Source organism: Bubalus kerabau, chromosome 15, assembly GCF_029407905.1.
Source record: "Bubalus kerabau isolate K-KA32 ecotype Philippines breed swamp buffalo chromosome 15, PCC_UOA_SB_1v2, whole genome shotgun sequence".
Taxonomy (NCBI): domain Eukaryota; kingdom Metazoa; phylum Chordata; class Mammalia; order Artiodactyla; family Bovidae; genus Bubalus; species Bubalus kerabau.
The window spans coordinates 49,415,167-49,441,523 of NC_073638.1; the positions used below are offsets into that span (position 1 = coordinate 49,415,167).

Genomic DNA, 26,357 nt, shown 5'->3' on the forward strand with positions numbered 1-26,357 from the left:
TAGACCTTAGCTAAATGATAAAAGGCTACATACTATATGATTCTGTTTAAATGAAATACTACAGAAGGCAAAACTATAGTGGGGTTAGTGTTCAAGTACCCATGTTTTAAAATTTCTTAGGTGATTCTTAGATGTAGCTAAAATTGAGCTACAGCTGTGCAGATTAAGGCACAGAAAAGTTAGTTGACCAGTGGGAAAATGTTTGGAAAAATGTTTTAGTCAAATACTTCACCCTGACTCAACCTAAGGATATAAAGAGATCAACATTTATTAAGCATTTGCTCGGTCCCAAGCTCTTCACTATATGGTTTGTATACATAATTACTTAACCCTCACAATATTTTTGTAGATGTAATTGTTGTAAATACCCATATGAAACAGCTCAACAAAAATATATTCAATAATCTGGTGAGTAGAGGAGCTAGGATTTGGGGTCTGTGGAGCTCTGAAGCCATAATTTTCCTACAGTCTGACAGTGATTCCGTATGCAGCCAAATTTCACTGAAATCTCAGTAAAACAGCTTCTCAAAGGCTGAGGTTTCTTTGCTGTTCATTCCATCCTTGATAATCATCCTCAGTTTAGATTCATTTAGCCAGTATTTTATATTTGACCAGAATTCATTGTGAGGTAGAGAGATCCATAAGGTAAGGTATGTAATAAGTTTCAGGGGCTCAGAGGTGTACAGAATAAATATATTCTTTCCTTCCCATGTGATTCCTGAAAATTTCGATTTTTTTAAAAAGGTGGGGCACATGTGAGTTCGAAATTTCTGTCTTATTGATAAGAGGCTTCCCTAGTGGCTTAGATTGAAAAGAATATGCCTTCAATGTAGGAGACCCGAGTTTGATCCCTTGGTTAGGAAGATTCCCTGGAGAAGGGAATGGCAGCCTACTCCAGTATTCTTGTCTAGAGTGATAAAGACCATTTTGAAGGACTTAATTTGGTTTGTGAGTCAGGAATCACTCTAACTAACCCCCAGAGTTAAGTGTGTATTCCTAATCAGAATAAGAGGCTCATCACATGAAGGAACACCAAAGAACATTGACTTTATTAGACGGCCTCCCTTCCAGGAAGGGGTGGGGGGTAAAGTTGTCTTAATTAAACTTACTTCAGTTTATTCTTACTAAATTTTCCAATCTACTGCTTCTTCCTAGTACATAGTGGAGAAGGGTATAGAGGAAGGCTGGCTTTACAATATATAAACCTCAAGAGTAGGGTAGAAATATTTTGCTCCAGCTGTTTGATAAGGTTGATTGAAACATAGGAAGATTTGTTTTCGGTGTAATAACATCTAATTATACTTGTATAGAAATTGCATTTTCATTGCCCTTCCTAAATTCTTTATATATGTTAACCCATTAAATTATCATGTAAACTAAACATGGTTTGTCACATTAATATCCTCATTTTACAAATAAGGAAACTGAGTAATAGAGAAGTTATATCATTTTCCCATGATCACGGAGATGGTTACAAGTTGAACCAGGATTTGAACGTAGGAAGTTTGGTACCACATTTGCATTCTTAACAATTACACTATATTGAATTATATTACACACTGAAGTCAATGTGACAAGTGCTGTGATAGGAGTAGGAAATAGTTAATTAGCCAAGGCTAAGGAGTTTAGAAAGTCAGAAAATAGTTCCAGAGATTATCAAGTAGATAGTTAAATAAAGTTCACTATGGATTAGGTCAAGTCAGTGTGTGTGTGTGTGTGTGTGTGTGTAAGGGGTAGTAGTGTCCAGTTTTGAGTTAAACAGTTCTATATTCAGTCATCTCAGTTCCTAAGATTATCCCATTTTCTTCTCTGACAATGGGTGGTATATTCTGGGCACACTTACATGTCATGAATGTGAAAAGTGTAAGAGTGTAGACAACTTTGGATCTTTGTATTTTTACTACTGTTTGTCTCCCAAAACCATTTCTAATGCCATAGTCATCTCCTGTTCTCTCTTCTTGCTGATTCCAGTAACAGAAAATAATAACCTTGCATTTGGGGTTTTCTTAATGAAGTCACAGAAAACTTCTTAGGGTTATTCTCTTAATTTGTATCTTCTTGAACGGAATGTATATATCCTGCTCATTTTTGTTCTGATTATAGGCAAATAAAGCATTGCCATTTAATTGCTTTCCTGTGAATAACTGTTGAGAAAAACACAAATTTATACACATACACATAAATATTAATTTTCAGGTTTATAAAACAACATAGAATTGTCAAGTAAAATGAGTTGATTTATACACATCACTCCTTAGAACAAAATCTGTCATCTTTTACTATACTAAGTTGTCACCATGCTATATCACCTTAATAAGTCTAATGAGTGAGTGATAGTTGCCCAGTCGTGTTTGACTCTTTGTGACCCTATGGGCTGTAGCTTGCCAGGCTCTTTTGTCCATGGAATTCTCCAGGCAAGGATCCTGGAGTGGGTTGCCATTTCCAAGTCTAAACACACTGTAATCAAGAGCTCGTTCTCTCTCTTCAACACACCTAAAGTAGGTAGATAAAGTGTATATTTATATATCCATATCTGTCTCTATATCTATACATAAAAAATAGTCTGGTACATTGAAATACTCAGTAGAAATAAGAATTACCAATATTAGGAGAATTACCACCATCGTGAAAGTGGATTTACTCTACACTGGAGGCTATCATCTTAATGACATGAAAAGACTGGAAGAGCTCATATGGAAAGCTACAGTGGCATGTGTTACTATTGCAGCTTTCCTTTGATGTATTCCACTCACTTATAAAATTAGAACTTATTTTTGTCCCTTTCCTCAATATTGTATGAGACTTCAAATCACTGTACAGAACAGCTACATTAGACAGATAAAATGTATTAGAACAGTATTTCTGGGGATGCATGTGTATGTGTGTTTTGAAAAGGTATATGGTAGGAATTTCCTAGTGGTCCAGTGTTGAGTCCCAGCTTCCACTGCATGGGGTGTGAATTTGATCACTGGTGGGGAACTAAGATCCCACATGGGCATGGCCAAAAAACAAAAGGAAAATGGTTCATTGCAACTTCAGTTTTCACACATAACTTTAAAAAAAATTCTAGAAAGGAGAATTTAATCCTACACATAAGAGAGAAGATAATAGATGTGAGTTAAGATATTTAGTCAAAGGTAAAAATAATGATAATAGTAATTACTCAATTGAGAAAAAAAGAAGTATTTCAAGAAAGAAATAAGAATTATCTAGAAAACTATCCCTAATTGAATATGGATGACTGTATGCAAGGAGTGGCTTTTAAATTGAAGGAATTTGGGAAGGAGATGAACAAGAATATTATAATCATATTTCTTTTCTATGACTTAGATTCAGCTAATTGAGAGTTTAGTGTGTGGGAAACCTCATAGTGTTTAGATGCAGGCACTAGAAAGTAGTGTCAAGTTCTGCTGGTCATTGCCACGTAAATTTGATTAAATAATTCCCCTTCTGTAAGTCTGAGATTTCTCACCTATTAAATGAAGCTAAAATGCCTACATGCTGGTGGTTGCAAGATTTACATAACTTAAGATGGATCAGCAAAAAAACCGTTAGTTACTGGTTAACCTGTTCAAATCCTGAAACATGATGCTGTGAAAGTGTTACACTCAATATGCCAGCAAATTTGGAAAACTCAGCAGTGGCCACAGGACTGGAAAAGGTCAGTTTTCATTCCAATCCCAAAGAGAGGCAATGCCAAAGAAAGCTCAGGCTACTGCACAGCTGCACTCATCTCACACGCTAGAAAAGTAATGCTTAAAATTCTCCAAGCCAGGCTTCAGCAATATGTGAACCGTCAACTACCAGATGTTCAAGCTGGTTTCAGAAAAGGCAAAGGAACCAGAGATCAAATTGCAAATATCTGTGGGATCATGGAAAAAGGAAGACAGTTCCAGGAAAACACCTATCTCTGCTTTATTGACTACGCCAAAGCCTTTGACTGTGTGGATCACAATAAACTGTGGAAAATCCTGAAAGAGATGGGAATACCAGACCACCTGACCTGCCTCTTGAGAAACCTATATGCAGGTCAGAAAGCAACAGTTAGAACTGGACATGGAACAACAGACTGGTTCCAAATAGGAAAAGGAATACAAATACATCAAGGCTGTATATTGTCACCCTGCTTATTTAACTTCTATGCAGAGTACATCATGAGAAACGCTGGGCTGGAAGAAGCACAAGCTGGAATCAAGATTGCTGGGAGAACTATCAATAACCTCAGATATGCAGATGACACCACCCTTATGGCAGAAAGTGAAGAGGAACTAAAAAGCCTCTTGATGAAGGTGGAAGAGGAGAGTGAAAAAGTTGGCTTAAAGCTCAACGTTCAGAAAACTAATATCATGGCATCTGATCCCATCACTTCATGGGAAATAGATGGGAAACAGTGGAAACAGTGTCAGACTTTATTTTTCTGGGCTCCAAAATCACTGCAGATGGTGACTGCAGCCATGAAATTAAAAGACGCTTACTCCTTGGAAGGAAAGTTATGACCAACCTAGACAGCATGTTCAAAAGCAGAGACATTACTTTGCCAACAAAGGTCCGTCTAGTCAAGGCTATGGCTTTTCCTGTGGTTATGTACGGATGTGAGAGTTGGACTGTTAAGAAGGCTGAGTGCCGAAGAATTGATGCTTTTGAACTGTGGTGTTGGAGAAGACTCTTGAGAGTCCCTTGGACTGCAAAGAGATCCAACCAGTCCATCCTAAAGGAGATCAGTCCTAGATGTTCATTGAAAGGAATGATGCTGAAGCTGAAACTCCAATACTTTGGCCACCTCATGCGAAGAGTTGACTCATTGGAAAAGACCCTGATGCTGGGAGGGATAGGTGGCAGGGGGAGAAGTGGACGACAGAGGATGAGATGGCTGGATGGCATCACTGAGTTGATGGACATGAGTTTGGGTAAACACTGGGAGTTGGTGATGGATAGGGAGGCCTGGCGTGCTGTGATTCATGGGGTCGCAAAGAGTCGGACACGACTGAGCGATGGAACTGAACTGAACTGAACTGAACCTGTTGATAAGAGAATGATAAATCAGAAAGCTGTAGTGAACTTGGTTCTGACATATCTCAGCTTGTTGGCTAATTCTTACATCAGGAATCAACAGGCTTTATATCCTAATCCTCACTGCATATGAATGTTTGGATGAGTGTTTAATATTCATAATGAAGTGCATCTGTTACCCTTATCCTTAGAGATTTTCACAGACATATACATTACATATTTAGAGATTACACCTTTCTAGAATGATTAGGACTACCTTCTGCTTAAAGGAAGAAAACAAGTGATATGCTTGTGTTTACTAGGTTGTAATTGGTGAGGATAATTTCTGAATAGTTTAAGGTAAGTTCAGCTACCTTTCTCTCTTTGTGCCCAAAATAGGCTTAGGATGGGGCATTTATCCAGCCTTTAAATTTGATTAGAAATGACTGAAGAAGAGGTAAAAGTGAGAAAGGAAAGAAAACGTGAAGAAAATAAAGCTTGATAAATCAGTAAATAGACAGGATATAAGACAGTAAAGAGTTCAGGTGCACAGAAAGAATAGCAAAAGTGTCAACAGATATATGAACTGCACACAGATTATATCAGAATATGTTAGAAAGAATAAAGGCAGCAGTTGCTCAACTATATTTAAAAGTTTATGCCAACACATTCTTACAGTCAGTTCCCTATCCCCTTCCCTCAGTCACAAAGTTTTCCTTTCTTATCCCTATCCTACCAACTTCCACTGGTTTTTCCTCCTTCTCAGCTGGCGACAAAAAGCATCTGCACTTCTAAAACCTAATTTAGCCAGCAGGGACTCTTGGACAAGTTAGTAAATCTCTCCTAACATCCTTCTGAACTCCAGTTGATTTGGCAGGAGGGTTTTTGGTACCGTGGACACAGTCTCCAGAGTGAGACTTTGTTGTACTGGAATACTCTGAAGGATAGGGGACAGAGAAACAACAAAACTGAGATCAAATCAACTCCTTGTTCAGTGAAATAATGTAGAATGTCCCCAAACATAAATAGTCCATCCAAGACTCAAACTTTCAAATTTACAATTAGCTTATTTCCAGGGAGGGTATTATTATTATTGTTAGCTTTATAAAATCTTTAAACATTTCTTTTTTTTTCCTCGACAAGTTTCCTGGGATTGGTTCTAGGCTTTTAATCCTCAACTCCTCAAGGTGGGTGGTGCTGTTCCAGTTATCATAATATATATATACACACTAATGGCTATATTATATTTGGTATATCTTCTCACTGTTATGCAGCCAGCATATTAGCTCAATATTTAGTAAACTGAAGAGCTAAAAAAAAAAAAAAAGTACACTATAATTTCATCACAGAGACTCAATATCTAGTTTAATTGCACTGTCCTAAAGAGACTAGCGGAGAAGGCAATGGCACCCCACTCCAGTACTCTTGCCTGGAAAATCCCATGGATGGAGGAGCCTGGTGGGCTACAGTCCATGGGGTCACTAAGAGTCGGACATGACTGAGCGATTTCACTTTCACTTTTCACTTTCATGCATTGGAGAAGGAAATGGCAACCAAATCCAGTGTTCTCGCCTGGAGAATCCCAGGGACAGGGGAGCCTGGTGGGCTGCCGTCTATGGGGTCGCATGGAGTTGGACACGACTGAAGTGACTTAGCAGCAGCAGCAGCAAAGAGACTAGATATCTCTTCAAGAAAATTAGAGATGGGCTCGATAAAGTACAGAAATGGTATGGACCTAACAGAAGCAGAAGATATTAAGAAGTGGCAAGAATACACAGAACTGTACAAAAAAGATCTTCATGACCCAGATAATCACAATGGTGTGATCAATCATCTAGAGCCAGACATCCTGGAATGTGAAGTCAAGTGGGCCTTAGAAAGCATCACTATTAACTAAGCTAGTGGAGGTGATGGAATTCCAGGTAAGCTATTTAAAATCCTGAAAGATGATGCTGTGAAAGTGCTGCACTCAATATGCCAGCAAACTTGGAAAACTCAGCAGTGGCCACAGGACTGGAAAAGGTCAGTTTTCATTCCAATCCCAAAGAAAGGCAATGCCAAAGAATGCTCAAACTACCACACAATTGCACTCATCTCACATGCTAGTAAAGTAATGCTCAAAATTCTCCAAGCAGGCTTCAGCAATATGTGAACCGTGAACTTCCTGATGTTCAAGCTGGCTTTAGAAAAGGCAGAGGAACCAGAGATCAAATTGCCAACATCCACTGGATGGATGGAAAAAGCAAGAGAGTTCCAAAAAAACATCTATTTCTGCTTTATTGACTATGCCAAACCCTTGGACTGTGTGGATCACAATAAAATATGGAAAATTCTGAAAGAGATGGGAATACCAGACCACCTGTCTTGCCTCTTGAGAAATCTGTATGCAGTTCAGGAAGCAACAGTTAGAACTGTACATGGAACAACAGACTGGTTCCAAATAGGAAAAGGAATACATCAAGGCTGTATATTGTCACCCTGCTTATTTAACTTCTATGCAGAGTACATCATGAGAAATGCTGGACTGGAAGAAACACATGCTGGAATCAAGATTTCTGGGAGAACTATCAATAACCTCAGATATGCAGATGACACTACCCTTATGGCAGAAAGTGAAGAGGAACTAAAAAGCCTCTTGATGAAAGTGAAAGAGTAGAGTGAAAAAGTTGGCTTAAAGCTCAACATTCAGAAAACGAAGATCATGGCATCTGATCCCACCACTTCATGGGAAATAGATGGGGAAACAGTAGAAACAGTGTCAGACTTTATTTTTCTGGGCTTCAAAATCACTACAGATGGTGACTGCAGCCATGAAATTAAAAGACGCTTACTCCTTGGAAGGAAAGTTATGACCAACCTAGATAGCATGTTCAAAAGCAGAGACATTACTTTGCCAACAAAGGTCCGTCTATTCAAGGCTATGGTTTTTCCTGTGGTCATGTATGGATGTGAGAGTTGGACTGCGAAGATGGCTGAGCACCGAAGAATTGATGCTTTTGAACTGTGGTGTTGGAGAAGACTCTTGAGAGTCCCTTGAACTGCAAGGAGATCCAACCAGTCCATTCTGAAGGAGATGAGCCCTGGGATTTCTTTGGAAGGAATGATGCTAAAGCTGAAACTCCAGTACTTTGTCCACCACATTCAAAGAGTTGATTCATTGGAAAAGACTCTGATGCTGGGAGGGATTGGGGGCAAGAGGAGAAGGGGACAACAGAGGATGAGATGGCTGGATGGCATCACTGACTCAATGGATGTGAGTCTCAGTGAACTCCGGGAGTTGGTGATGGACAGGGAGGCCTGGCGTGCTGCAATTCATGGGGTCGCAGAGTTGGACGCGACTGAGCTATGGAACTGAACTGAACTGAAAGTACTCTTGCCTGGAGAGTCCCATGGGGAGGAGCCTGGTGTGCTGCAGTCCATGGGGTCGCTGAAAGTCGGACACGACTGAGCGACTTCACTTTCAGTTTTCACTTTCATGCATTGGAGAAGGAAATGGCAACCCACTCCAGTGTTCTTGCCTGGAGAATCCCAGGGACGGGGGAGCCTGGTGGGCTGCCGTCTATGGGGTTGCATAGAGTTGGACATGACTGAAGCGACTTAGCAGCAACAGCAGCAGCAAAGTAAAGAAATGCATGCAGTTTTCCATCATACTGAAGTCTATATTCTTCCCTGGTAGTTCAGATGATGAAGAATCCTCCTGCAATGCAGGAGACCTGGCTCCATCTCTCGGTTGGGAGGATCCCCTGGAGAAGGGAATGTCTACCCACTCCAGTATTCTTGCCCGGAGAATTCCATGAACAGAGGTGCCTGGAACGCTACAGTCCATGAAGTCTATAATGGATTCAAATAGATGTTTCCTGTCAGTAATGGAAAACAGGGGTGAAAATCCAGAGAGAATCTTGTCACGTTGTCATCACTCTCCCACTACTTATATGAAACCATGACGTATGGTTTTGCATCCCATTCCACGATGAAGGAAGAGAGGTTTTCCCCACACACCACCTGCTGGGTGTCCTATAAAATAACTAAGTTTTGACACTATCTACCTGGAGATAGTTTCAAATCCCACAGGTCAAAGGTTCAGTCCTATAAGACTTAGCACCATGCCCCCCTGCAAACCAAGGTATCATCCGGGCTTCTGGCTGATCAGCTGTACATTGGCAGTTCCAATGATCCCCTCCTTGGGATTGATTAATTTTCTAGAGCAGCTCATAGAATTCAGAGATTTATTTTACTTAACTCGATTACCAGTTTATTACAAAAAGATACGGCTCAAGAACAGTCAGATGGAAGAGAGTCCTAGGACAAGGTATCCAGAAAGGGTAGGGATCTTCCACATCCTCTGCAGGCATGTTCATCAAACCAGAAGCTCGCTGAACCTTTTTTTTTTTTTTTTAATGTCTTTATGAGACTTCAGTCTCCCCTCCCTGGAGGTAGCAGGGGGAGGGAGTGAAAATCACATCTCTTTAATAACATTGTTGGCTTCACTAGCAACTAGCCGCCCTACTTAGACTGGGTCCAAAAGTCACCTCATTAAGGTAACAAAAAACTCATTCCTTGCTCTCACCTCTCAAGAAATTTCAAGAGATCGGGAACACATGTACACCCGTGGCAGATTCATGTTGATGTATGGCAAAACCAATACAATTTTGTAAAGTAATTAGCCTCTAATTTAAAATAAATAAATTTAATTAAAAAAAATAAAAGTGAACAAACTCTTTTGCCAACCCCAAAAGTAAATAAATAAATAAAAGCTCTGTGCCATAAACAGGGGCTAGAAACAAATGCTTGTTTCTTACTATAAAGCACAGTATCACAACTATGTACAAACTGCCTTATCCTCTCACTCTTGATTATATTTATTCAATTATAATTGACATATGTTGTGTAATTTCAAGTTGTCCAGCATGTTGATTAGATTATGTTTATTTATATTGCTTACTCATTCCCTTTGCATGAATTTCTTTCCCTAAATTTTCAGAAAATGTTTTCATTATAGTTCAGATTACTTCTCAGAGACAGTGTGATCACTCCATCTAACAGTAGCCTAACTTCTGTTCCCTTGGAATGTCTCATATATTTTTATATCAGATTTTCACAATATAAAATTATTTGCTCACTGTGTGTATTAAATAGTTCATACAGCTTCCCAAATGTCCCTTCCTCTCTAAACACATGTTATATAAGGAATCTGTATGTTTCATATCAGTCTTGTATGTTTATGCATCCTCAACACATGAGGTCATATCTGGGCCATAGTAGAATTTTAGCATACATTCACTCACTCAATCTTCTTTAATTAGGCAGCTGGCTGAACCACAGTGTGATTAGTAGCCTGGGCTCCTCACTACTCCAGGATGTGTGTTGGCATCCCTCTAGAAATAATCAAAGATATTTTTTCAATATTAATTATAATTATCACACATAAAAAGCTTTGCCTCTGAGGGTTGATCCATGAGCCAAAGCATTAGTTTCTTCTTAAGAAGACTTGCCTGAACTCAGTATAAACATAACTATAATAATGATTCTAAGAACTCATCAGCTTTTCTAACTGGACTCTTCCTATTTCTTGAATCTCCCTCTTTTCTATTCGCTGGCAAGTTTTTATTGTACATCATCAGAATTAGTGAAAATAGACCTCAAATGTTCCAATTATTTCCAGTTTACCACACTGGGATTCCAAAGTAAGCACTCTTGCTGGATAATGTTTCTTAAGTCCAGGCTTTAACTTATAGGCCTATTCTTAAATGTTAGAATTACTTTCTGAAGTAACTGCTATTGATATCTCCATTTTACCATTCAGAACTGAGAAAGAAAGATAATATAACTTGATGAGAATCAACATAGCTGTTAAGTATTTGTTTTTGGATTCAAAACTGAGCAGTATCACTTGAAAGCCAGTTGTTTTAAATGATACATTTTTTGCTTCTCTTAGAATATTCAGGTAATTTTTGTACTAACCAAGATAATATGAAACAGATGACAATAAAATAAGTTTATACAACCAGAAATATGAGCACAGAGTTAGCACTTTACTATTGAGGGAAGAGGTATGAAATCATAGGGCAGTCAACAGAAAGGGGTCATGTAGACCTGATATCTGATAACCCACTAGCTCAGAAAGAAGAAAACAAAATTTAAAGAGAATAAGTAACATGATTCTGAAGAACTACTAACAGAGAGGTACTCAGGTTACTGAATAATTTGGTAATATATGCTACTATGGCCTCATGACAAAACTGCTTAGGTCATTATCAGGAATAGTGTATATCTTAAAGAAAAGCGTTATACTGTATTAGGTACCCGTAATGATTTGGTATGCCCCAAATGAGTTATATACCTATGATAAATGCATGATATTCCATACAAAAGTTTAGTCTGCAACTAAACTTCAGAAAGAAAGAGGAATGAACAATATCACAGTCAAGAGTAACTAGAAAAATGACTTATAAAGAAATGCCAGAATACAGTGTTTCTCCTTTTATAATACATATTGTGAGTAAATAGAGTATGCAAGATCACAAAATAATGGTAGAGAGAACTATATATATTTTCAGTGAATCAATTTAATCAGTTTGAACCAATTGAGGAAACAAAAGGGAAAATGGTAGGACAGTATTGGATTCATGAAGTCTTCTGGAGAAGTTTTTGTGGGACTAGATATTATTTAGAAAACTTATAAGAATTCTGGGTAGATTGAGGAAATAGTAATATGCCACACAAAATTCCAGGAAGTAATCTGGAGAGAATAGTTTCTTCATCTGTCTTCTCAGAAGATATTTAGCTAGAACTATCCCAGTTTCTGAGGTTTTAGATTTAAAGTATTTTCAGTTTTATTGTCTAGGAGAAATAGACAATTAATTAAGCTTAGTGAAAGTCAGAATAATGAATCATACCAGTGTCTCTTGAAGCTCATAATATGGAACAACAGAATAGTATTGTGGAAGCAAACACAATGAAAAAGATCACGGAAAAGTAGAGAAATTGAATTATCAAGCAAATATTTTAAGAATAAATCACCTAAGTCAGTCATCTTCTAAGCAAGTTTTCTGAGAAGAATGACATTAAATCAATGCTAATTAATACTTTATATTACAAATAGAATATGTAGAGATTCAGGCTTCTAGAAAGAAGGTTAATATCTTTTTTTTTTCATAAGTCATAGAAACTTGTTCCATAAAAGCTGATTGTTTTAGAGTTTGTGAGAAGTCAAAAGTTGGAGAGGACATTCTCTGATCCTTTTGGTTCTTATGCCATAGATCATTGGGTTCACCATGGGTGGGATGAGGACAAAGATTTTAGCCACAAAGATGTGAATATGAGGAGCCATGTGGTGCCCAAACCTGTGAGTAAGGAAGGATAAAAATACTGGAGTATAGGCTACCAAAATCAGACACACATGGGATCCACAAGTGCCCAGGGTCTTGAGCTGAGCAGCCTCAGATGGAAGATGGAAGACAGTGTAAAGGATGACAACATAGGAACAGAGGATTAATATGAAATCTAAACCTCCAGTGAGGAAGGCAGCAGTTAGGCTGTATGTTCTGCAGATCCTGGTCTCTGCACAAGCCAGCTTCATCAGGGGCATAAATTCACAGTAGGTGTGAGGGATGACATTAGCTCTGCAGTAGGAAAGCCACCAAAGCATGAAGGGTTGAGGACTATAAAGCACAACTCCACGGAAGATAATAACCAGCCCCAAGTTCTGGATGACTCTGTGTGTCAGGATAATGAAATGTCTCAAAGGATTGCAAATTGCCACATACCTGTCAAAGGCCATGGCCAAGATAAACCCTGAGGCCATGCTGCATAGTGAGTGAATGTGAAATACTTGGACAAGGCAGGCTTCAAAATAGATCTCCCTGTCATGGAACCAAAAAATGCTGAGGATTTTGGGCATAGCAGTAGTGGAAAGGATCAAGTCGGCCACAGAGAGCATACAGAGGAAGAAGTACATGGGCTCATGCAGGTTGGAGTCTGTTCTGATAATAAATAGAATGGAGCAATTTCCGAGGAGAGCACTTAAATAAACAAGGCAGAAGGGCATTGATATCCAAGTGTGAATGGCCTCCATCCCTGGAATGCCAAGGAGAAGAAAGGTACTGAGATGAAAACTGGTGTTGTTTGGTAGTGACATGATGAAAAATATGGGCTGTGTTCAGTTGCAGAATATGTGTATACTTTCATATTCATATGACCATTTAGTTACTGATGACTTCATTTATTATAAATCTTGAGAATGTTTTATACTCTAAAAATAAAATGATAAATAGGACCTAATTCCTAATTTCATATTAACATTCTAATAGGGGAGAAACTGATATAAACCAATGATTAATTTCCCATGTGATCAATGCAGTAAAAGGTTTATGAACAAAAAGGTAGAGATATTTATTCTATTTCTGTGAGTCAGAGGATTCACAGATAAGATGTTTAGTCTTGGTTCTGAAGCACTCTGGACCTTTAAGATAAAGAAAAATTGTAACATAAGTAAATTCACAATCAGATAAATCTGACCTTAACTGTATTAGCCCTCTTGAAAATTAATTTGTTCAAGACTGTTTGTGAAATGGGGCTTCTTTGGTGGCTTAGATGGTAAAGAATCCTCTTACAATGCAGGAGACCTGGGTTTGATCCCTGGGTCAGGGAGATCTCCTGCAAAAGGAAATGGCAACCCACTCCAGTATTCTTGCCTGGGAAACCCCATGGCCAGAGGAGCCTGCTGGGCTCTAGTCCATGTTGGACTAGAGCCCAGAAGGCTCCTCTGGCCATGGGGTCACAAAGAGCTGGACACAACTGAGTGACTAATACTTTCATTTGTGAAATACAGTGTTCCCTCGGTATGCATGGAGGATTGGTGCCAGGACCCACCATGGATACTAAAATCCTCAGATGCTCAAATCCCTTAGTCATCTGTATCCTCAGTTCCACGTCTGTACCTGAAACCAACCCTGGATCATGTAGTAGTATTACATGTATTTATTGAAAAGAATCAGTGTGCAAGTGAACTTGTGCCGTTTAAACTCATATTCAAGTGTCAATTGTCCTTTGAAATGGCAGTTACATTGCAGAATGAAGAGAACACAAGACTCTGTCCTAAATTTTATTTGACTGTCCACTGTGCCACATCAATTAGCATGCTTTGATGAATAATTTTAATTGCACATATTCTAGACAATTTTTCCACAGAATAAGAACTATAAAAGTGATAGCAGAATGTTCTAAATGAGGACACATTCTGCATTTGTCTCCTCAGATTATGTTAAAATTAAGAGCCACCCTCCTCCTATGGAAGGTAACTATTTTGAACCAGGTATTAATCATCCTCTTTCAACCAATATCTCATTTCTCCTTCAAACATCGCCTCTTTTCTCCATCCTTTCCATCTGATAAGTTCAAACTTCAGAGTTCTGGAGGTATCAGAATTTAGCAATATATAGCTAAATTGTGTCATGCTGACAAGTACCACTGTTAATTCTGAGGACAATTTATAGACCAGCTATATAAGAGCAACAGTGGCAGCATATTTGCCCATGGAGAGATATAAATCAAAACAAGGAAAAACAGCTGAAAATACAGGTAGTAGAGCCTGCAAAATAATAAGTGCATATTTTATCACTCATATTCCAAGATGACCAGACAGCTAATTAAGCAGATAAGTATGCTTCTGTTAGGAAATATATAGATGTATAACTTCTCATAATTGTGCTGTTTGCCTAATTCAAATGTAGGCCAGGGAGCTAAAAAGGACTAGAAGTCCTAACACCTAAAAGATGGCATGGGGGCAGAAATAAACATATCTCTCAGTTTTGGAGTTGGCAACCACTGAGGAGCTTTCTCATTTGAAATTGAATAAGAGAAAAGACAATAAGTGAAATCTAAAATTACTTGCTAATGAAGCTGTAAATTGTCTTAATACATATGGTTTAAGATTTACTTTGAATAATAGCTTTACTTCAGCAAATAAAAGTTTAGAAAGTAGATATTAGCATGTAAAGGGTAGGCAAAACACATACATTATTGTGCAGTTAAGTTTCCTCTCAGAATAGCTCTTCATTTAAAGAGTAAATGAAGTTCAGAGCAACACCCCCTTATGTAATTATAAAATATGAAAACATGCCATCTGCATGGCATAATTCCAATTCTAAAATTTGTAATAAATTCCTGGACTGCATTGTTTTTGTTATATAAATGATAAAATCAAATAACAAAACTTTGAATTAAGAATTTTAAAATAACACCAGTAATAATTTTGAGTAAACAGGAGAAAATAAATGATGAGAAGAAAGAGAAAAATATAAAAAGTGGGATATAGCAAACAAGTGAGAAAAGAAAAAAAAAAAAAAAAGTAGGAGCAGGCCCATACATACTTGCTTAGAATTTTTTTTTTTTCTTTGTCACATTGCCACTGTAGGAACTGACTTTTCTTCAGTGGATCACAAAGCTTCTGCTTCCACTTCAGCAATAATAATATATACTTAGACTTCATGTGCAAGTAGCATCCCTGTTGCAGAATCTGAGAAGAAAGTAATACTTACACAATTTCTGTCCTTCCAGGTACTGCTCTCTGTAGCACAGCCTAAATTTCTTCAGTCTTATCTCCCAGATAAATAGATTTGATAACATGGCTTATTCTTGAGTTTGTTGTACATACCAAATGCTGGTGTGGGTACTTCGCCCTGGAGTTTGATTGAACAGGTCAAGGAGCAGTTACTGTTATGTCTCCTCTTTTCAGTGGCATTACTTATCCTTAGAGAACCTCAATTGAATGCCATGCCTTTCTTAGAGATATGATCAGATAGGAAGACTAAACTCTTGGAGAAAAGGAAAATCCTAGAGGAGTAAGATCTAGTGGTCAAGGAATATCAGCTTTGATTCAAACCATGAATTGACAGAAATAAGGAGAGAGATGTAATAAAAAATATTTTATAACATCTTGTCAATTCAATGAGGATGTTCATTTATGGAAGATACTAATCATCACTCAATCATCTTCTCACCACCTACTACTCTAAACCATTAATTTTAAATTAATTTTAATATCACTGTCATTGAATTTTAATATCACTCTGTTTTCTGATCCCTTTGGCCTTGATGAAAAACCCAGGGCCTCTTACTCTACAACTCTAGCAATGAAGAAAGATGCTGAGGTGGTTGTATTATCCTTCACCCCATCTGTCCTATATCATCAGAACAGGTCTGTTATAATTCAAATCTACTTCTTCTCAACTAACCTCAATTATATTAATAGTTCTAGGATCACAGGCTCCCAGGAGCCAAGAAAGTGGCCCACGTGTGCATGGATTCCCTGTGGAGCCTAAGATATACCAGAGTTGAGCTTCTTGAGCAGGGGATCAGGTTATTCTCACACAACTTTCACAAGAGCCAGGAAGATAGGAATAAACAGATAATTTTTTCAGTGGATTATGTCTCACTGTATAATTTCATTAGGGATATATTGACTGGTCACAAATACTTAAAGATATGCTTGTTTCACAAAATTCTTTCAAATTTTTGGCAACATTGGCTTTATGTAATAATTTATGACTTATCTGAATACATGTAATTCCTAATTTCCTCTGAGAAAATATAATGGAACAGAGATCTTTCTTTAAAGAAATGATAGAGTTTTCAAAATTGTAATTATAATGTACACAAAATATGTCATTGAATTTTGTTACGTAGTTTACTTAACCATTCTCCAGTTCCTGAATATATGTATTATTTTATTGTTTTACTAACTAGGAAAAATTATCAAGATTAATTCTTCATGTAGTATGATAGAAATAATAAAAAATTCACAAAACCATGTGCATCTACTGCTCTGAACATTGCTGTAAAAACAAACTATGATCTCTAGCTCCATTATCATACATATGGAAATTTTTCACATTCTTGAATTTATTCATAAAAACAACTATTTTAGTCATCAAATCAACTCTTTTATATGCACTAGGACATAGTAATAGTCTAGAGACTAGAAGTGTAATAAAGCAGACAAGGTTCTTCATTTTAGGAATATTTGGTGTAGTGGTTAAAATCAACAATAAACAAATAAGGGAACATAATATTTAAGGAAATAAAAAGTTCTTTTCCAACATGAATTTGCAGTCTAGAAAGCTTAGAATTTTTATCTTGAGTTTGATAGCAGTTAATTTCTTTAACATTGAAGTTTTTAAAAAATCTATCTTCTTTTCTATACCATGTGTCCTATAAATTTGGATTTTTTGTGTTTCCTTAATTCTAGTAATTATTACTCATTTTTAAAGTGTTTTCTCCTCTCATTTATTATTTACCTTCTACATTTCCTGATATATGTGTTTTTGGCTATTCTAGTTCACTCCTCCAACTATTCAGATTTTTCCATTTTCTGATGATTATTAATTAGCAATATCATAATTATTTTATGATCTGTTACCTGACAGTTTTTAGGGGTGTGTGTTTGAAAGTAAAATTGTATTTTTATGTGCAGTTTCATAAATAGTGACTGGATCAGTTCTACTAATTGTCTTTTTTCTTCCCAAATACTCTTTAGAATCCTATCAGAATTAAGTTTCCTATGGCCACCATAGTAAGTTACCACAGATTTAATGGCTTAAAACAACATGAACTTTTTATTTAATTCTGTATGTTAGAAATTCAACACATATGTCACTGGGCTAAAGGTTTCATTCTTTCCCAGAGGTTTTAGGATAGAATCAATTTTACTGACTTTCCAGCTTTTAGAGGCTGCTCCTAATCCTTGGCTCAGAGTCTCCTTGTATCTTCAAGGCTGACAATGGATAATTAAGTTTTTATCACCATGTATCACTAAAACAGTGATTTCTCTGCTGCTTCCCACTTCCACTTTTAAGGACCCTTATGATTACATGGGACCTGCCTAGATAAGCTAGAGCATTCGCTATATTTTAAGATCAGGTGATCATTAGACATCAGTAACTTAAATACCCCTTTACCATGTGAAGTAACATTAAGTTCCTAGGACTTGGATGTGCATATATTCTATTATGCACTATTATAAGCCACTATTCTCCCTGCTAAAGGGGTTGCCTTTATTTTTTAAAAGTGTGTTTATGTTTTGTCTCAAGTATAGATTTCAAATATATATGTATCAGTTCAGTTCAGTTCAGCCACTCAGTCATGTTTGACTCTTTGCGACCCCATGAATCGCAGCACGCCAGGCCTCCCTGTCCATCACCAACTCCCGGAGTGCACTCAGACTCACGTCCATCGAGTCAGTGATGCCATCCAGCCATCTCATCCTCTGTCTTCCCCTTCTCCTCCTGCCCCCAATCCCTCCCAGCATCAGAGTCTTTTCCAATGAGTCAACTCTTCGCATGGGGTGGCCAAAGTACTGGAGTTTCAGCTTTAGCATCATTTCTTCCAAAGAAATCCCAAGGCTGATCTCCTTCAGAATGAACTGGTTAGATCTCCTTGCAGTCCAAGGGACTCTCAAGAGTCTTCTCCAACACCACAGTTCAAAAGCATCAATTCTTTGGTGCTCAGCTCTTTTCACAGTCCAACTCTCACATCCATACATGACCAGTGGAAAAACCATAGCCTTGACTAGATGGACCTTTGTTGGCAAAGTAATGTCTCTGCTTTTCAATATGCTATCTAGGTTGGTCATAACTTTCCTTCCAAGGAGTAAGTGTCTTTTAATTTCATGGCTGCAGTCACCATCTGCAGTGATTATGTATTAATAATTGATATATATATAGTATAATATATATAGTATATATAGTATATTATAAGTCGGAGAAGGCAATGGCACTCCACTCCAGTACTCTTTTTTTTTTTTTTTTTCCCACTCCAGTACTCTTGCCTAGAAAATCTCATGGATGGAGGAGCCTGGTAGGCTGCAGTCCATGGGGTCGCTAAGAGTCAGACATGACTGAGTGACTTCACTTTCATTTTTTCACTTTCATGCATTGGAGAAGGAAATGGCAACCCACTCCAGTGTTCTTGCCTGGAGAATCCCAGGGGCAGCAGACCCTGGTGGGCTGACATCTATGGGGTCACACAGAGTCGGACAGGACTGAAGTGACTCAGCAGTATATTATATGTAATATATAATGTTACTTGTATATTATATAAATATGTATATTACTTATATATATCTTTAAGTAATTATACTTAATATAGTATATTGTATATAATTGTATATTGTATACAAATTGTATACAAATATATTGTATAATTGTAACTAGTTATGGGCTTCCCAGGTGGTGCTAGTGGTAAAGAACTTGCCTGCCAATGCAGGAGACTTAGGAGATCTGGGTTTGATCCCTGAGTCGGGACGATCCCCTGGAGTGGGGCATGGCAACCCACTCCAGTATTCTTGCCTGGCGAATCCCATGGACAGAGGAGCCTGGTGGACTACAGTCCATATATGTATTGATTAATAATTATAGTATATAGAGAACCCCAGGGACGGGGGAAACTGGTGGGCTGCTGTCTGTGGGGTCACACAGAGTCGGACATGACTGAAGTGACTTAGCAGCAGTCCGACTCTGTGCAGCCCCATAGACAGCAGCCCACTAGGCTCCTCTGTCCCTGGGATTCTCCAGGCAAGAACACTGGAGTGGGTTGCCACTTCCTTCTCCAATGCATGAAAGTGAAAAGTGAAAGTGAAGTCACTCAGTCGTGTCTGACTCTGTGACCCCATGCAGGCTCCTCCGTCCATGGGATTTTCCAGACAAGAGTACTGGAGTGGGTTGCTATTGCCTTCTCCAACACCTAATTATATATATATATATATAATTATAACTAATTAATTTATGTATATTTGTTTTGTTTCAAAAAGATTCAAATATATGTTTATTTTAGTATCCATTTGACAGAAAATTACTAGTAAACATATATTTATACCACTAAAATGTTTAAGAAGTTAAGTGTTAGGTAATGATACATAATGCTTATAAAAAAGAACATTTTGTCTTCAATTATAATTATCTTTCTTCAATTATACAATTTTCATTTGAAATTTAAGCAATATTCCAGTTTCTTCCTGAATATTTAAATCTTACTTTCTATTTTCTTGAACATGTTTCTTCACAGTTATTTTAAAGCCTATCTAAAAATTATATTTTTGAATCCTCTATGTTTATTCTAGTATTATTATTTTTTAATATTAGTCTTATGTTACATATCTGTGTTTCCTTTTCTGCTTGGTTATGCTATAGCTAAATATTTTCTATAAAATTAAACTACAAATAATTTAAGCCTAGGATAATGACATGTAATATTACACAAGTTTACAGGATTTGTATGCACTTCTGGCAGACGGTTATTGGCACTGGTAATCTCATATCTCTTTAATAAAATCATAATTTGAGGTTACTGACATCTATTTTAGTCCCTCTAAGAACATATCTATTTGTAATTCACCCGTCCATCTAGGGAAGATCCCATATAGGCCGGGTGTTAGAAGCCACCCAGCTCTAATATCTATTTTAGTTCTGTAGTCCCTTTATTTTATTGTGTAGTCTTACTATTCTTAGTTCTTTTATTCCACTAAGGAGTTTTTAGTTGGAACCCTTCAACCTCCCATTGTGTATCTAAATTCAGCAGCCATCAGAGGTAGAGTCAGAGTTTCCTTGCATTTGTCCACTTGTGCCTCCCTTAGGCTTTCTCTGTTCCTGTGGAAATTCCCACTGTCTCATCCTGAACAACATCCATCCCTTAGGCTCACAGGCCCTTACTCTTTAACGTATCATTAGTGGCTCTGATTCCCTCAGGCTTTCAGGGACCCCATATAACCAGGAAAAATGAAAAGCTTCTTTCATCACAGATGTATAAGTGGAAATGTTCTATACTCCTTAGAAAACACTGTCTCCAACTTGAGCACTTTAAATATGGGCAAAAAACCAAAGCAGTGAAAGTTGTTTAAATGAAGAATAAACAGAAGTGGCCAACAGACAGGAGTAAGTCTGTTATGGGGCAGAAGGGCAAAGCTGGAAGGCAAAACAGCTATCACTTTGCTGATGGAAAGAAGCAGATAACTGTGGCTCAGGGAAAGAGATTGGTTATGGGTAGTTGGAGACAGGGAATTTGAGGTGAAAAAGTAATGAATTTTGTAGGAAAAAAATTGTATAACGTGATGCAATAATGTGAGATGAGATGTGTTTGGGTATTTTAGATAAGCAGAAGAGCTCATTTGAATACAGTCCTGAGAAAGGGCCTTGGGTTATTTTATACAAAAAGAAAGAAGGAAAGATTATAATTTGGGAATGAGAGTGGAAATGAGGTCATAACTAGTAAATGGTGTAAGAGGCAATCTAGGGGATTTGAGCATGAGAGCACATAATGAGCTGAATGGAGAACCTGGCCAAAATCACATGTATAATCCACCTCCCTTTTTCTATACACAAGGAAGAAGGATCTTATAAATAATGACAATGGCTTCCCTTTTCTTCAGAGATAAGGACGCAGCAATTAACACATTTTAAATACAGAAATGAACTGACTTGCCTGTGTCTTTAAGAATTCATGGCTCTAAGGAAAAATGATTTGAGGGAATGACATAAGAATGGAAGAAATGAGATTAGTTAAGTGGCCAATAAAATAGAAGAGGAATGCTGAGGTAAGCAACAGAAGTGAATAGGTTAAAGTACTCTGGACCTTGAAATGAGAGGAGAGAGGACATGGATTTTAATAACCAAGGACAAAGCCTAGTTTTTACATTTGATCAATTGTGTAGCATGAGTTACATTTACTACTATGGAAATATTAAGGCTATTGCCAAGAGTTCCTTCTTGGCCATGTGATTTTTCTTGTGTCTTTTAGACATAAAACAGAGACATCTGATAGACTATTTGATATAACTCTGGAGATCAGTAGAGAGTTAAGAATAGAGATGTGTGGTGAAGTTACCAGTGGGTAGTTTTTAAAAGCAATTACTGAATAGAATATTTTAGGAAAAAGTGTAGCTATATATTAGAAATAAAAACAGAAGGAACACCTGGGGTACTTTTAGTATTTAGAAATCTGGCACTGGAGTAGGAACCAATGAAGTTTTAAAGAAATAAAATAGATCAATTAGTAGGGTTCAGTTCAGTTCATTTCAGTCACTCAGTCATGTCTGACTGTGACCCCATGAATCGCAGCACGCCAGGCCTCCCTGTCCATCACCAACTCCCAGAGTTCACTCAGACTCACATCCATCCAGTCAGTGATGCCATCCAGCCATCTCATCCTCTGTGGTTCCCTTCTCCTCCTGCCCCCAATCCCTCCCAGCATCAGAGTCTTTTCCTAGAGTAAACTCTTCACATGAGGTGGCCAAAGTACTGGAGTTTCAGCTTTACCATCATTCCTTCCAAAGAACACCCAGGATTTTTTGTAGGGTAAGAGGAAATAAAGCAAGCATGTTTTCAAAAATAATATATACGTAAAATATTTTCAGAGGAGAACATGGTCAACAGTTTTGCATACTGCTGAGAGTTATAATGAGAAGAGGGACATTTTTTGGATTTGGTGACTAGGGATTATTGATTAATTTGACTAGAACTGTTGCATTTGGGGAGGATTTTGGGCAGGATGCTAGAGTAATGAGAGTGTATATTTTGTAGACCACAACTTCATAAGGTAGCATTCTTGTTGCAGTTCAGTTCAGAACATTTCAGTCACTCATTTGTGTCTGACTCTTGCGACCCCATGGAGTGCAGCATGCCAGGCTTCCCTGTCCAACAACAACTCCCAGAACTTGCTCGAACTCATGTCCATTGAGTTGAAGATGCCATCCAACCATCTCATCCTCTGCTGTCAACTTCTCCTGCCGCCTTCAGTCTTTCCCAGCATCAGAGTCTGATCCAGTGAGTCTGTTCTTTACATCAGGTGGCCAAAGTATTGGAGTTTCAACTTTGGCTTCAGTTCATCCAATGAATATTCATGACTGTTTCCTTTAGGATAGACTGGTTGAATCTCCTTGCAGTTCAAAGGATTCTCAAGAGTCTTCTCCAATACCACAGTTCAAAAGTATTAATTCTTTGGCACTCAGCATTCTTTATAGTCCAACTCTCACAGCCATACATGACTACTGGAAAAACCATACCTTTGACTAGACAGACCTTTGTTGGCAAATTAATGCCTCTGTTTTTAAATATGCTTTCTAGGTTGGTCATAGTTTTTCTTCCAAGGAGCAAGTGTCTTTTAATTTCATGGCTGCAGTCACCATCTACAGTGATTTTGGAGCCCCCCAAAATAAAGTCTGACACTGTTTCCACTGTTTCCCCATCTATTTGCCATGAAGTGATGGGACTGGATGCCATGATCTTAGTTTTCTGAATTTTGAGTTTTAAGCCAACTTTTCACTCTTCTCTTTCACTTTCATCAAGAGGCTCTTTAGTTCTTAAATTTCTGCCATAGGGGTGGTGTCATCTTCCTATCTGAGGTTATTGATATTTCTCCTGGCAATCTTGATTCCAGCTTGTGCTTCATCCAGCCTGGCATTTCGCATGATGTACTCTGAATATAAGTTAAATAAGAAGGGTGACAATATCCAGCCTTGTCATACTCCTTTCCTGATCTGGAACCAGTCTGTTGTTCCATGTTCAGTTCTAATTGTTGCTTCTTGACCTGCATACAGATTTCTGAGGATGCAGGTAAGGTGGTCTGGTATTCCTATCTCTTTAAGAATTTTCCACAGTTTTTTGTGATCCACACAGTCAAAGGCTTTGGCATAGTCAATAAAGCAGAAATTGATGTTTTTCTGTAACTCTCTTGCTTTCTTGATGATCCAACGAATGTTGGCAATTTGATCTGTGGTTCCTCTGCCTTTTATAAATCCAGCTTGAACATCTGGAAGTTCATGGTTCATATACTGTTGAAGCCTGGCTTGGAGAATTTTGAGCATTATTTTGTTAGTGTGTGAGATGAATGCAATTGTGCAGTAATTTGAGCATTCTTTGGCATTGCCTTTCTTTGGGATTGGAATGAAAACTGACCTTTCCCAGTCCTATGGCCACTGCTGAGTTTTCCAAATTTTCTGGAATATTGATTGTAGCATTTTCACAGCATCATTTTTCAGGATTTGAAATAGCTCAACTGGAATTCCATCACCTCCACTAGCTTTGTTTGTAGCGATGCCTCCTAAGGCCCATCTGACTTCACATTCCAGGATGTCTGGCTTTAGGTGAGTGATGACACCATCATGGTTATCTGGGTCATGAGGATCTTTTTTGTATAGTTCTTCTGTGTATTCTTGCCACCTCCTCTTAATATCTTCTGCTTCTGTTAGGTCCATACCCTTTCTGTCCTTTATTGTGTCCATCTTTGCATGAAACTTCTTGGTATCTCTCATTTTCTTGAAGAGATCTCTAGTCTTTCCCATTCTATTGTTTTCCTCTCTTTCTTTGCATTGATCATTGAGGAAGGCTTTTTTTTTATCCCTCCTTGCTATTCTTTGGAACTTTGCATTCAGATGCTTATATCTTTCCTTTTCTCCTTTGCCTTTAGCATATCTTCTTTTCTCAGCTATTTGTAAGGCCTCCTCAGACAACCAGTTAGCCTTTATGCATGTATTTTTCTTGGGGATGGTCTTGACTACTGCCTCCGTGTACAAGTGTCACGAACCTCCATCATAGTTCTTCAGGCACTCTGTCTATCAGATCTAATCCTTTGAATCTATTTCTCACTTCCATTGTATAACCATAGGATATTTGATTTAGATCATACCTGAATGATCTAGTGGTTTTCCCTACTTTCTTCAATTTAAGTCTGAATTTGGCAATAAGGAGTTCATGATCTGAGCCACAGTCAGCTCCCATTCTTGTGCTGACTGTATAGAGCTTCTCCATCTTTGGCTGCAAAGAATATAATCAGTCTGATTTCTGTTTTGCCATTCTCTGTCCAGTAAAAGTTCTTTGTTTTAAGGCTTATCTCTCTCAGTTTTCTTCTAAGCCATTGTTTTGTTAAAACTCTAAAGGAAAGTGAGAAGACTGTGCATTTTCAAGTAAAACTTGGAAGCAATTGCAGAAAAAGATAAGTAATTCCCAGGATTACTCAGGGAAACCTGGCAAAAATATCCTGCAGTCTAAGGAGGAAGGGCCTTTTAAAAGGTGGCAAGAATACACACTTCCTAGTGTGCTATGGAAGGTCATTATAGGACAGAACTAGGGCTACTTTCTGAACATAGAGTTAAAATATTTTAGTAACGTTTTAGAATCAGGGGCTTGGATACTAAACAAAATTGGTCTTTAGTTTGATCAATGGTATTTCTGAACCTCAGGTTACTCATATATAACCAAGTCTCTGTTGATCTCATATTCCAAGGTTCAAATATGATAATAAATATATAAATAATTTTGAGTCTAAAAGTACTCTTATTTATTAGAATGTGATTGTGACTCATGAATACTTTTAAGGAATTGGATAATAACATCTGTTTTACCTTTTCTATGAGGAGATCTCCATTAATAGCCAACTTACTCTTATGAAAGAAAGATTGAATCATGAGGGAAAATGAGCAAAGTAGCAGGAAAAAAAAAAAAAAAAGCAGGACACTAGATTATTGCCATTATAGTGGACCATGGGATCACAGCCTGAGGGTGGGTTAACTTCATTCTAATATCTTAGGGATCATGAGGCTGTGATGGCTGATGTTTTCCTTGCTGTCAGAGATGTCTGAAGACTGTGTTCACAGATGGCAACAGTAGAAAACTAGTTGGGACTCCACTGACAATTGAGGGGAGGCTCCAGGATTAACAAAACTGACATAGTTCACAAATCAATTATATCCATGGAACAAATGATAAAAATTTACTTAAAACTCTTGCCTTAATGCAGGGTAGGTACACATAAATAAGCCTTGGTGGAGAATATGAAAGAGAAACCGAACTCCAAATCCCTGAGACTGTGTCAATTAGGTAGGCACTTATTTACCCTTAGATGCTTAGGGACTTCTGGTTCACATTTAAGTCAGTTTGAGGGCTGATTTATGTACCTCTCTAATTGATAACCATACTTGCTGCATATGCAGTGTTTTTTTTTTTTTTTTGAAATATCAATTTTATATCCTATATGACTTGATTAGTCTTGTGTGATTTTTTCCATTGGATAAAACAAACTTTATTCATTTTTTGCCTAAGTTTTTTCTGACATTCATTCTAAAATGCCTCCACCAAGTGTCCTTGTCAGAGTGAAATGAATGCTAAATGAATGCTTAACATAGAGAGGTCAGGGTCTGGGAAAATATTCTTACTTTACATCACAATCAAAAATAAAGGTAAATGATACAACTGAAAGTGAATAAAAATAAACTAACCTATGGCAATAATAGTAGAAACTGGAGGAGACTATATTATACACTTAGGAGAGGAAAGGGCATTCTATGAAACATTCAAAATCCAGAATCAGCAGCCTAAAAGATT

The 26,357-nt window shown here is 37.7% G+C and overlaps 2 protein-coding genes across 2 annotated transcripts in view; one reads left to right on the plus strand and one right to left on the minus strand.

Annotated features, from left to right (window-relative positions):
- LOC129629087 (olfactory receptor 51G1-like) overlaps positions 1 to 26,357 on the plus strand; it is a 49,164-nt gene that overhangs the window by 21,316 nt on the left and 1,491 nt on the right. The gene's annotated exons all lie outside the window — the stretch shown is intronic.
- On the minus strand, positions 12,182 to 13,126 carry LOC129629093 (olfactory receptor 52D1-like). The gene has a single exon (XM_055548872.1). The coding sequence runs from the start codon at positions 13,124 to 13,126 to the stop codon at positions 12,182 to 12,184; it is 945 nt and encodes a 314-aa protein (XP_055404847.1).

What these genes read in the sequence shown, in the direction of transcription:
- LOC129629093 (XM_055548872.1), bottom strand. Translation starts at nt 13,126, where the DNA reads ATGTCACTACCAAACAACACCAGTTTTCATCTCAGTACCTTTCTTCTC.